Source organism: Equus asinus, chromosome 6 (genome assembly GCF_041296235.1).
Source record: "Equus asinus isolate D_3611 breed Donkey chromosome 6, EquAss-T2T_v2, whole genome shotgun sequence".
In the NCBI taxonomy this organism is placed as follows: Eukaryota; Metazoa; Chordata; class Mammalia; order Perissodactyla; family Equidae; genus Equus; species Equus asinus.
This window is the reverse complement of record NC_091795.1, coordinates 6,176,473-6,188,831: the sequence shown is the minus strand read 5'-3', so window position 1 is coordinate 6,188,831 and position 12,359 is coordinate 6,176,473. Positions and strand designations below refer to the sequence as shown.

Genomic DNA, 12,359 nt, shown 5'->3' with positions numbered 1-12,359 from the left:
ACCCGGCCTGTCAGCCAAGCCGAATCTGAGGTGTCTCGGGGAAGGAGAACCTGGCCGACTCCTTCTGCTCGCGGGGTGCGACGCTGTCACCCTAGAGGGGCGGCAGAGGCCGCTCTTGACATTTCTGCCGCAGGCCCGGCCTCCGGGTGAACCTACCGGTCACGATTGGGCCCTGGGCCCCGCCTCCGGCTCACGCCAAGGGACAGGGCGGGGCGGGGCGGGGCAGGGGGCGGGGCCTAGGCTAGGACGGGGCGGGGCCGAGGGCGGGCTGGAGGCGCCCGGGGCGAGGCGGGGCCGACACCGGGGCGGTCGGCGCCCGAGGCCCCGCCCCGCGTCGCGTCTCCGGGCCCCGCCCCGCCCGCCCCCGCGCGGCCCGCCAGCCACTGCGGGCTCGGGCGGGAGGCGGCGGCGGCCTCCCCGCCCCTTCCCGCCTCTCCTTCCTGCTCGCCGGCCTCCCGCCAGCCGCCGGCCGCAGGGCGAGGGCAGAGGACGCGGGTGGAGGACGCCGGGAGCTGAGGCACCGAGCGGCGGCGGCCGACTGAGGAGAGATGCTGGGCGTGGCGGCAGGAATGACCAACAGGTAAGGGCCGTACCCCGCCCGGCGCTCGGCCCCGCCACGTCGGCGGCGGACGCCCCGGCCTTCTCGCGGCCTGGCGGGCCGAGCGCGGGCGGCCCGGCGGCCTCCTCCGCGCCGCTCCCGCCGTGGCAAGCCGTCGCCGAGCCGACCCGCGCGGGCGCCCGGGCCCTGGAGACCCGAGCGGCTGCTCCCCGCGGCCGCCGTCGGCGCGCTCGGAGCCCGGCTGCCTGGCGGTTCGCGGGAGACGTTCTGACGGATACTGTCGATGTGTCCGGTGGATCATAAGCGCTTTGAGGGCGAGTGTTGTTTCAGTTCTGAGCAAAGTATCCGACAACAAAGATTGGTTGAGTGAATAGTTATGTTCTAGCAGTTGGAATATGATAATAGACCAGCGGTTCTCGCACATCTTGGTCTTAGCACCCATTTTAAAAACGGGAAAGAACTTTGCTTATGATAGTTCTTAATTCATTATAAAACAATAAATCCATGAAATGTTAACATACATAACATATTTTTATGAAAATAGTATTTTCCTAAGCAAAAAAATTAGTGCGACGAGTGGCATTTTTTGACATTTTGCGGATCTCTTAACTGTCTGGCATAGTAGAGAGCCTGGACTTTCCTGTCTGCTTTGCATTCAGTCTGTCTCGATGTGTCTCGATTGAACCATGTGAAGAAAATCTGGTCTTACACAGATATGTCGTTGGAAAAGGGAGGAGTATTTTAATAGCTTTTTCGTGTTGTGGGTATTCTTTGTTACTACACCAAAGCTAGGTAAGTGGTAGTTTCATAGAGATTAGTGTGGATGTGGGATCTGAAGCCCCACCAGGGCACTTTGCGCACTCTGTCACAGTAAAATTCACTGCTCCATCTTGCAGTTTGAATGGACTTGTACCCACTGTAATGTCATGTGTTTGTCATTTGGAAAACATGGATTCACGGAGTTAGGCAGATCTTCCAACTGCTGACACATCTCGTTATACGATATGGCTCAATAACATGTTAACGTTACCGCTGATATCATTAGAAACGTCTTTAGGTATTGGGAAGCTGGCAGACTCAAGGTGGTGGATACAAGTTTTTCAACGTTCGAATTTTCGGTTGAAAGCTTGATTTTCATTATTGGTAGGAAACTGTTGCCAGTTTTTTCCCTCAAAGTGACAGGCTCACCTTATTCAGTTTCAAGAAATGTCTGCCAAATGCAAGTCTAAAAACTATAGTCTGTTATTCTTTCCAGTAAAAATGTTATATTGTAAAAACACATAATTGAGCTCATCACTCAGTCACACCTGCTTTTCCCGGAGATGCCGTCTCACTCTGGTATGCAGCAGACCTGCTTTATGCTGACTTCCCCCTTCATCACAGGTAACAAAAAAGAACGTCAAGGGTCAGGACTTAATAACATTAGTAATTTGTATTGCTTCATGAAGGACATTTTTTCTTTTAAAAAATTATTGAAAATTAAGTTGATACAAAATTTAAAATATATGTAAGATATAAAGGATAATGATACACTGGATACACAGTGTAAGTAAAGAACATAACAGTTTCCTTTAAAGACCCTTGAACTCTTGCCCGATCTAGTGTCCCTCCTTGATCACATCTTCTTCCCATCCTGAATTTTCTATTAGCAATTTCTTATCCCTTTTTTTTGGTATAAGTACATACATATTGTTGTGTGATCCATCATCACCATCCATCCATCTCCAGAACTCTTTTCACCTTACAAAACTGAAACTCTGTACCATTAAACCACAATTTCCAGTTTTCCCCACCCCTCACCCCAGCCCCTCTGCCCTGTTCCCGCCTGTTTTGACTCTTCCAAGTACCTCATAAGTATTTGATCATACAGTATTTATCTCTTTGTGATTGGCTTATTTTACTTAGCATAATGTCCTCATGGTTCATCCATGTTGTAGCATATGTTAGAATTGCCTTCCTTTTTATGGCTGAAGAATATTCCATTGTATGTATATACCATTCATTTATTTTGTTTATTCTTTCATCCGTTGGTGGACACTTGGATTGCTTCCATGTTTTAGCTATTGTGAATAATGCTGCTATAAACATGGGTGTACATTTTTTTAATTGAAATTTTTATTGAAATAATTATAGATTCATGTGCAGTTGTACAAAATAGTACAGAGAGATCCAGTGTATTCTCCCACTTTCTCCCAATGATAACGTTTTACAAAATTGTAGTATACTAGTGCAACTGTGATATTAATAGTAATACAATCTGTGAATCTTATTCAGATTTCCCCAGTTTTACTTGTAGTCATTTGTGCATGTGTATTTAGTTCTGTGTAATATATCACAAGTGTAGGCGTGTGTATCTACCACCACAGTCAAGATATAGAATAGTTGGTTCCATCACCACAAGGACCCCACATGTTGCCATTTTATACCCATACCCACCTCCATATTCTCCTCCTCCTCCTCAAATCACTCATCTGTTTAACATTTCTAAAATTTTATCGTTTCAAAAATGTTATATAAATGGAATCATACAATATATAACTTTTTGGGATTCCCTTTTTAAAAAACGCAGCTTAATTCTCTGGAGATTCATCCAGGTAGCTGTGTATATCATAATCTGTCCCTTTTTATTGCTGAGTAGTACTCCATGATGTGGGTCTGTGACACTTTAACTGTTCACCTGTTGAAGGACATTTGGGTTATTTCCAGTTTTTGGCTTTTAATAATAAAGCTACTATGCACATTTGTGGACATGTTTTTCTGTAACTATAAGTTTTCCTTCCTCGGGGATACATGTCTAAGAGTGCAGTTGCCAGTGGAATGGTAATCTCGTGTTTAGCTTTCTAAGAAACTGATGGACTTGTTCAGGGTGGCTGTAGCATTTTCATCAAGGACACTTAAATGGTAAATTGGCATTCTTTTCCTGCAAGTACATGGAGGTGAAGAATTCTGTTACAGTACCACTGCCGTGGTTAGTGCTAAGAGGCCAGCAGTTATACCTACTCTTGCTTTTGCGCTGTTGGTGCAAGTGTCAACACAGAGCAAAAGGCTACAGCAACTTCCTAGGAACTTCTTAGCATTCTTATGAAAATAGTTTTGATCTCCAGAGCTCTTGAAAAGGTCTTGGAGACCCCCCAGGGTTTTGAGACCACACTTTGAGAACCACTGTTAATGAACTAATCTTAAATGTTGAGGGGGTTGTAGATGTTTGGGGTATTTAAAAAGGAATATATACAAAGATTTCTCTTAAAAATATGTGTTGAATGCTTGTTGTAGTGTGTGCTTTCTAGTTTTGGGGAGGTTTTTTTTTTTTTCCCCTGCTTTATCTCCCCAACCCCCCCCCCCCGTACATAGTTGTATATCTTAGTTGTGGGTCCTTCTAGTTGTGGCTTGTGGGACGCTTCCTCAACGTGACCTGATGAGCGGTGCCATGTCCACGCCCAGGATCCGAACCCTGGGCCGCCGCAGCGGAGCGCGCGAACTTAACCACTTGGCCACGGGGCCGGCCCCTGTTTTGGGGAGTTTTAGTGGGACTTAATAACTAAGACTTGAAGAACCACTGTGGAAGAAGCAACTTTCTGCCCTTAGGATTTTTCTTGACGCAGTGGCCAGTGTTATTACGAAGAGGGAAAATGTCATGTCAGAGAGTGTCTTCGTATATCTTCACTGCTCTTTGCTTGTTTGTATGATGAAGAAATTGAGCTCTTAAGTTTTAAGAAAACTGATGAAAATTTGGTGGTAGAAGAAATATCTTCGGTCTTGGTGGAAAAAATATCTTCAGTTCTGTTTGTTCTGTGCCCTACAGATGTAGAGAAGACCATCAGGACTGAGCTGTCTCGATTTTTTTAATCATTCCCATCCCTTTCCTTTGTGGTAACCCCTTGAACCATCTGAACAGCTCTTTCTCTTGCTTACTGTGGGGACAGTGCGTGAGCTTTCCTCTCCTTCTAGAGGGGGCCTTTCTGCTCCTCTGCTGGGTCAGAGAAACTTCAGCAGCTACAGCAGATTGGTAATGGGAGAGCAGAGGTTTACTCTGAGGGTCTCTATTTTCAGTGATGTTGTGTTTGTTCTTAAGATAATTATTTAAGTAAACCTCAGTATAGGTCATGTTCTTAGCTAGGGTTGTACTTAAATAGAAGGAAGAACATCTCAAACCATTTGTCGATTTTACATTTCTCGTAATTATGCTTTAAGCTGCAGTTTCCCATTCACAGGAATATCATCTACATTACATGCTGGACTGTTGCCGTGTTGTCTTCCAAAAACTTTAGTCTTAAGTTACTTGAGAAGCAAGAGCTGCACTACCTGTTGCCACACTCTGCGTTCTCCTGCAGCACTGTTTTTATGCCCCCTCGTGCCCACATCATCTCCTCTCTCCCATTAGCTCTCGTCAGACAGCTCCACACCGGAGCTCACTGGGGAGAGAAGGGAGCATTTTCCTGCGTCTTTGTTTCATGTTGGAGCATATTTTGGATCTTGATGAGTCCACAGTCACATTTAAATAGGGATTGGGAAGCTGCAGAGAAATCAGGCACTGAATAGTGCATTCTGTGTAGTCGGAAAAGGCTGCTAGGGATGGAGTTTGAATGCCTGCAGGTGTGTTAGGGGTGGGAGACCCAGGACTCAGTGTTAGAACATCTACAAGTCTGGAGCCTTACTGGGATGTCTGAGAGTCAGGTGACATCAAGTCAGATAAAGGATAAAAAACATTTACAAAAAAATGTTTATGTACATAGAAACAGTTCTCTTCGCACAAAAATAGAATCATAGAGGCCGGCCCCGTGGCCGAGTGTTTGAGTGTCCTTGCTCTGCTTCGGTGGCCCAGGGTTTCACTGGTTCGGATCCTGGGCACGGACATGGCACTGCTCGTTAGGCCATGCTGAGGCGACATCCCACATGACACAACTAGAAGGACCCACAACTAAAAATACGCAGCTATGTACTGGGAGCTTTGGGAGAAAAAGGAAAAATAAAATCTTAAAAAAAAAAATAGAATCATAGTCATACTGTTCTGCAATGGCTTTTTTTTAGGATTTAAAAAATTGTGGTAAAATATACGTAACAAAATTTACCATCTTGCTCATTTTCCACTGTGCATTCAGTGGCATTAAGTACCTTCACATCATTGTGCAGCTATCATCACAGTCTATCTCCAGAACTTTTTCATCATCCCAAACTGAGTCTCTATGCCCAATAAACAATAATTCCCCACTTCCGGTAATTGCTTTTTTAACTTAATAAGCTATCTTAGAAGTTTTCCTGTGTGGCATATCTGGATCTGTCTTATGTTTTTAACCTTATTTTTCATGGCTGCCTATTTTTTCATGATATACATGTGATATGATTTACATAACCAGTCCTCAGTGGACATTTGGGTTCCAGTTTTTTATTATTACAAACACTTGGGACATCTGTGCCACTATTTCCGTAGGAGATCCTTGAGTGCTAAGTGGGTGTGTGCATGGATGGTTGGGCCCATGTTCCAACGCCAGCCCTGTCCTTTCATGGCTCTGTGTTTGTGCCAGTCAACCTCTTTAAGGCTTAGTTTCTTAATTTATAAAGTAATACTACCTATCTCAGAGAGTTGTTGTGAGAATTAAATATGAAGGCAAATATAAACATTTCTGAAAGGATGCAAATGAAATTATTAATAAGTGTTGCCCCTGAGGAGGGAGTCTAGGAATCTGGGGAGTCTAGGAAGTAGAATGAGAGGGAATTTTTTATTGTATGCCTTTTCGTACTATTTTGATTTTTTAAACCAGGTGCATGTTATAATTTTTAAGGACTTTAACATCTGGCCAGGAACCTAGTAGATGCTCGTTTAATGGGAACTGTGGTTGTTGATTTTTCTTACTACCCTGGTTCTTTTCCCCAGTCAGAAGTTACACCTTCTGACCTCACCATGTCTGTTGATGGCACTAACATAGTTACATTTGGTGTCTTCTTCTTCTCTCCCAAATCCCCATTCTTGCTGAGTTCCTACCTTAGAATTTTCTTTTGATTGCATCCTTTTCTTCCTCACTCCTTTCTTACTGACTTCATTTTCACCCTGGTCCTGATTATCTTTCAGGTGAATGTGAGATAACAATATTAAGGCTGGGAAAGACTTTAGAGAATGCAGAATGAAATCCATGTGGATATTAAACATTTGAGGTGAAACAAATAATTTTGTATGTGTTCCTATTTTTCATTTAAATGTGGATAAAGTACAGATTCCTTTAAAGGGGTTATGGAATTTTTGGCTGCATTTTTTTAGTGTATGCTTTAACATAGACTAAAAAGACAATTGTAGTAATGCGAAGATCTAAGAAATTTGTTTAACATTTAAAAAATGGCTTTATATGTTAAAAAGTATCTACTAAATTCATGCACTAAATACTTTAGTGGGTCCACTGCCATAGTCCCCTGAACCGTTCCTTTATTTTATAGGTCAGGCATTGCCTAGAGAGGTAAAATGGAGACTCAAGGCCGCAGAATGCGTTAATAGTAGGGTTAGGACTGGAGCCCAAACCTTGCAGATGGTGTGGAGTCCCCTCTGCTGTGCTCTGCTGCTTTGCTCTATTACTTCATTGAAATTGCATTGTTATAGTTCATTACATATGTATTTTATCTTTCCATCTATATTGTAAATGCCTTGAGGGCTGAGACTTTGATATATCTGAGCCCCATTAACATAGTAATTGTGAAAGTGTCTGAGTGAATTATTAAACGTTGCCCCAGAATTGTTCTATTACGAAGGTCCTGAATGTCACCTCTTTCGAGTGGATTCCTTTCATGAAATGCATTCTTGGGGACATGGTATTCCTTGGCACACATGCTGGTGATTGTAATTCCTCCTCCCCGGAGTCCTGGGTTTTCTCACTCACCCATGTCCACTGTCCCCACGTGGCACAGTCTGAGAGAGTCTTTCCTGTTGACGGGCATCTTTACTGATGCATCAGTTACCAACTAGTTAAACAAATTGTGAGTTATTTCTCATTGGAAAATGTAGTAGTCATTGTTTTGTTTTTGTGTGTTTGTTTTTTATTTGTAAAGCTGGGCACACTGCTATCCCGTATAGAATCTGCCTTCGGTAGGCATTGGGTAGGCAATTGCTGTGTCTACCATAGCTGGTTGTTCCTCCTCCTCATTGCAATAGATTCAGCAGATTCTTTTTTTATATGCAAGGCACAGTGCAGGTGCAGCTGTGGAGATTCAAAAGGTGAATAAGATGTTGTCCCTGCTCTTGAGAATCTTTCAATTTAACTGTTCCGTCATTCATGTTGGTTCCAGATTGCCCTAAAGCACCACTTTGGTCATAGCACTCCTCTTTTCAACATATTACGAAGACTTCTTATTGTTTATCAAATGCAGTTCCAACTCTAGAGCTTGGAATTTTAAGCTGTTTGTGGTCTCGCCCAGCCCATCTCTATAGCCTTGTCACATACTGCTCCCTTAGTCTTCATTTCACTAAACTGAACATTTGCCATTTTCTGAAACTCTCTGCTGCTTTCTCATCTCAGTGCTTTTGCTCCTGCTGTTCTCTTGGGCCAGAAAAACCATCTTCTGTGTCTTCTCTGCACTTGGGACCACTTCTCCCATGAAACAGTGAATTCCTGGAACATTTGTTGAGCCCTTGTGTGCTAGGGAATTATGGACCCAGAGTGTGTATCCGTTCTCCAAAAGCATTTTGACTTCTTTTTTGGTTATCAACTTCTGTTTTATATTAGCGTTACTTGCGTATGTGTCTAATCTTTTCTGCCATATTGTAATTTCTGGAAAATTCCTTTACTTAATCAAATTTGCTAAATGTCCAAAGAAAAACAAACTAGACTTAAATGAGCTTTATTTCTCCTTTTGTTCCTTCATTTGTTAGTGAATTGAAAGGTTCAGAGCTGGCCCTGCTTAGTGCCTGTGACATCGTTGAATAAACTCACAAAACTTTGAGTAAGACAAGATAGCCTTCACATCTGGTTTAAGTTAAGTCTATAGTATATTTATATAGTAGTAGCAGAGCCCCAACATCCACGGAGCACTGGGAAGAAATTCAGATATTTAGTCATGCTTGTTTAGATTATTTCATTTCACAGCCAGGCCACTCTTTGGAACACTTTCTTGGTAATAACCACTTTTATTAATGACCTACTTTGACACAAGTGCTTTAAAGATGTTAAACATCTCCATAACAAATGTTACCTTCACAGCCACACCATGAAGTAGGGTTTTTTAATGCTTATTTTACAAATGAGAAAACTGAGCTCAAGAGGTTAATAACTCACCAGGTGACACAATTAGTGACAGAGCTGGGGTTCACACTGAGCCTGTGTCCCCTCACTACAGGGTCTCCACACTGCAGAGCCCTGTGTCTCCTTGGTTCACTCTTCAGAAGTGATCTTAGCTCCCTTGTTCTTTTTCTAGGTTTCAAGGCTTTCTCTTTGCATGCCCAGCCAAACTGTCCAGTTTTATTCACCACTACTCTTTGTTTAGCTTACATCATCTTGTTGCCAGACATATTTCAGTCCTTTCTGAACTTGGTTTTTCCTTTTTTGGAGGGTAGAAGGTCCGAAATCTTACTCTCAAGACCCAGCTTGAGCTTTCTTTTTCACCTTCTAGGGAACATAAAGCATAAGAGTAAATTCTTTACTTAAATTTAGTGTGTATGCATGTGTGTGCAACACACAAACTTCTGCTATTTTCATGTTGAACTCTTGGCTGTGCTTGCATATGCTATAGTGATATTAACAAATTTGGAGCATATGTTCCAATCAGTGTGTGTCCATTGTGTATACTGTACTGTGCTGTAAGCCGTGGAGCATATAATTATAATCAGGTGAGGGATCGTGCATTGTCTATCTTGTATTGTAGCTATTTGTGTACAAATACTATAGAAGTTAAAGTCTTTTAGAAATTTAAAGGAGGAAATGATCGTTTGTCATTAGTTATTAAGATTTATTATTTTTTTAAGGCATGAGGACCAGTCACATATTTATTGAGCTCTCTCAGGAGGTAGAGATGTGTCAGTCATGGCAGTGTTCCACCAGAGGACTGATTTATTTGGAATGTTGTAGGGGAAATTAATGAATCAAGCAGAGTATTGCTCTCAAAACATGAGCTGCAGACCACTCACAGCATGGGGTTCATGCTAAAAGTGGAGATTGTTTGCTCTCATCCTGTACGTTTGGGGGAAGAAATATCTTGAAATCTATACCTTTAAATTTTTTATTACAGAGAATTTCAGACATATACAAAAATAGAATAATGTATTCCTGTCTGCTACCTCTCAGTTTCAATAATTATTGACTGATGGTAAATCTTTGAGGACCAATCTTTTTTCACTCCTCTCTCTCCTATGTCATTTCATAAAAATTTTAATATGTACACTTAAAAGATAAGGAGTCTTCTAAAAAACTTTTTAAACATAACTACATTATCACACCTGAAAAAGATTGCTTATAACTCCTTGATGTGATCAACTACCCAGTTAGTGTTCAATTTTCCGTTTATCTGACACATCCATTTTATTTTTTATTTTTTCCAAATTGGGATCTAAATAAGATTCACACATTTTGATAGCTTGATAAGTCTTTTAGTTCCTTTTAGCATATAGGTACTGCTTCCATTTTTAACCCCCCCCCCTTGTGATTTTTTATGTGAAAGAAAAAACGATTGAGTTGTTTGTCTTGAAGAATTTCCCACAGTCTGGATTAGGCAGATTGCATGCTCAGGGTATAGTTTAACATCTTCTTTTGTTTCCTATATAGCCTATAAATTGGTAGTTGGATCAAAAGAAGCAGTTCTCAAACTTCTTGGTCTCAGGACCGCTTTATACTCTTAAAAGTTATTGAGAACCCTGAAGAGCTTATTGATATTTGCTGTATTTTAAATTTAATAAAGCTTTTGTATGTTAACATGACTAACGTATTTTATAATTATTTTTCAAAACAAACAAAAATATTGAGAAGAGTGGCTTAAAAAATTTTTTTTTGCAAATCTTCTTAATGTCTTGCTAGAAGACAGCTGGCATTCAGTCAGCTGAAATTTTGTAATATTTCATGTCACGTAGCTTCTGAAAAACTCCACTGTGCACTTGTGAGATAATGAGCATAAAAAGGCACATAACATTAGCCTTTTTTTTTTAAAGAGTGGCCCTGAGCTAACATTTGTTGCCAATCTTCCTCTTTTTTTCTTCTTCTCCCCAAAGCCCCCCAGTCCATAGCTGTATATTTTAGTTGCAGGTCCTTCTAGTTCTGCTGTGTGGGATACCACCTCAGCGTGGCTGGATGGGTGGCGCCATGTCCATGCCCAGGATCCGAATTGGTTAAACCCTGGAACCCCCAAGTGGAGGTTAAACTTAACCACTCGGCCATGGGACCAGCCCCCAAATAATGTTGATTTTACTGTTGTTAGGAAAATTATTTTGACTTCTAGATCTCCTTGGAAACTGCTTATCTAGAAGCCTGAAAAGATTCAGGTTTGATCCCCACACCACCCCATAACTACATGATAGATGGTGAAGGGTTCTTCCGTTAGAAGGTATGTAATGTCTGGTTGTGTTTCTTTTTGTGATTTTAGCAGCTGTTGATGATCAGTGCTCTAGATGGGAGGTTGGCAAACTTCTTCCGTAAAGGGCCGGATAGTAAATATTTTCAGCTTTGTGGGCTGTATTGTCATTTCCACAACTGCTCAACTGTGCTGCTCATGCCAGCAAAGTCCAAGTGGGAAATCTAGACTTGTGCCCTCACCAGGCTGGAACCTGGCACCCCAACACCCAGTCAGAGTGGGGTCAGGGAAGGCCAAGTAGGGAACCAATGCTTTCATCCTCCCCAGCTAGTAATTACTGCCACCTCCATTATCACAGTGTCAGTGGAGACAATGTGGGGAACTGGAACTCTCATCCTGGCCCAGCAGTAACAAGAAGTCCTCCTCTTAGATGTCAGCTGAAGCCACATGGGAAACCTGGACTTCTGCCTCCATCTGGCAGTAATGAAGGATCCCCCACCAGAGAGGTATCAGAGAAAACCAGTTAAAACAGAAAGTTCAGATAAGATCCAATCTCATAACAATATGGAAATGTCCATGTTTCGTTAGCAGATCATTTGTCATATCAACAACCAGGAAGATCTTAAAGTGAATGGAAAAAAAGACAATAAATAGATACCAACACCAAGGTGACAGAAATGTTGGAATTATCTGGTAAAGATTTTTAAAGCAGTCATGGTGAAAATGCTTCAGTGAGCAGTTATGGAGATGCTTGAAACAAATGAATAAATAAAAAGCCTCAGTAAAGAAATATAAGATATAAAGGAGATCCAGATGGAAATTCTGCAACTGAAAAATGAAATAACCAAAACAAAAAGCTCAGTGTATGGGCTCAACATTGGATGAGTTCAGCTGGAGGGGACAGGGGAAAGAGTTGGTGAATTGGAAGATAAAGTAAGAGAAATTACCCAGTGTGAAGAACAGAGAGAAAATAGACTGAGGAAAGAAAAAAAAAGAACAAAGCCTCAAGGACCCGTGGAACTATAACAAAAGAGCTAATATTTGTGTCATTGGAATCCTGAAAGGAGAGTAGAAATGGTGGGGTTAAAAAGCACTAGAGGAAATGATGGCTGAAAATTTGCCAAATTGGCAAGAAACATACACCTACAGATTCAAGAAGCTGAGCAAACCACAAAGAGGATAAACCCAAAGAAATTCAGGCCAAGACACATCATAATTAAACTTCTGAAAACTAAAGACAAAAATCCTGGGAAGCAGTCAGAAAAATGACACCTGACAAAGTAAAGACACCTTACAAAAGGAAAGGGAAAGAATTCAAATGACA

At 41.9% G+C, this 12,359-nt stretch overlaps 1 protein-coding gene across 2 annotated transcripts in view; it reads left to right on the top strand.

The window, feature by feature from the left end:
- Window positions 1-356: 356 nt before the first annotated feature.
- The window catches only part of LIMS1 (LIM zinc finger domain containing 1), a 158,399-nt gene continuing 146,396 nt past the window's right edge, over window positions 357-12,359 (top strand). Inside the window, exon 1 of one of the 2 annotated variants that reach the window (XM_044773123.2) lies at window positions 357-580. In XM_044773123.2, coding sequence (XP_044629058.1) covers window positions 549-580 — 32 coding nt within the window. In that variant the 5' untranslated portion in view covers window positions 357-548. The remainder of the gene's footprint in view (window positions 581-12,359) is intronic. The other variant, XM_070511510.1, reaches the window with a different exon arrangement.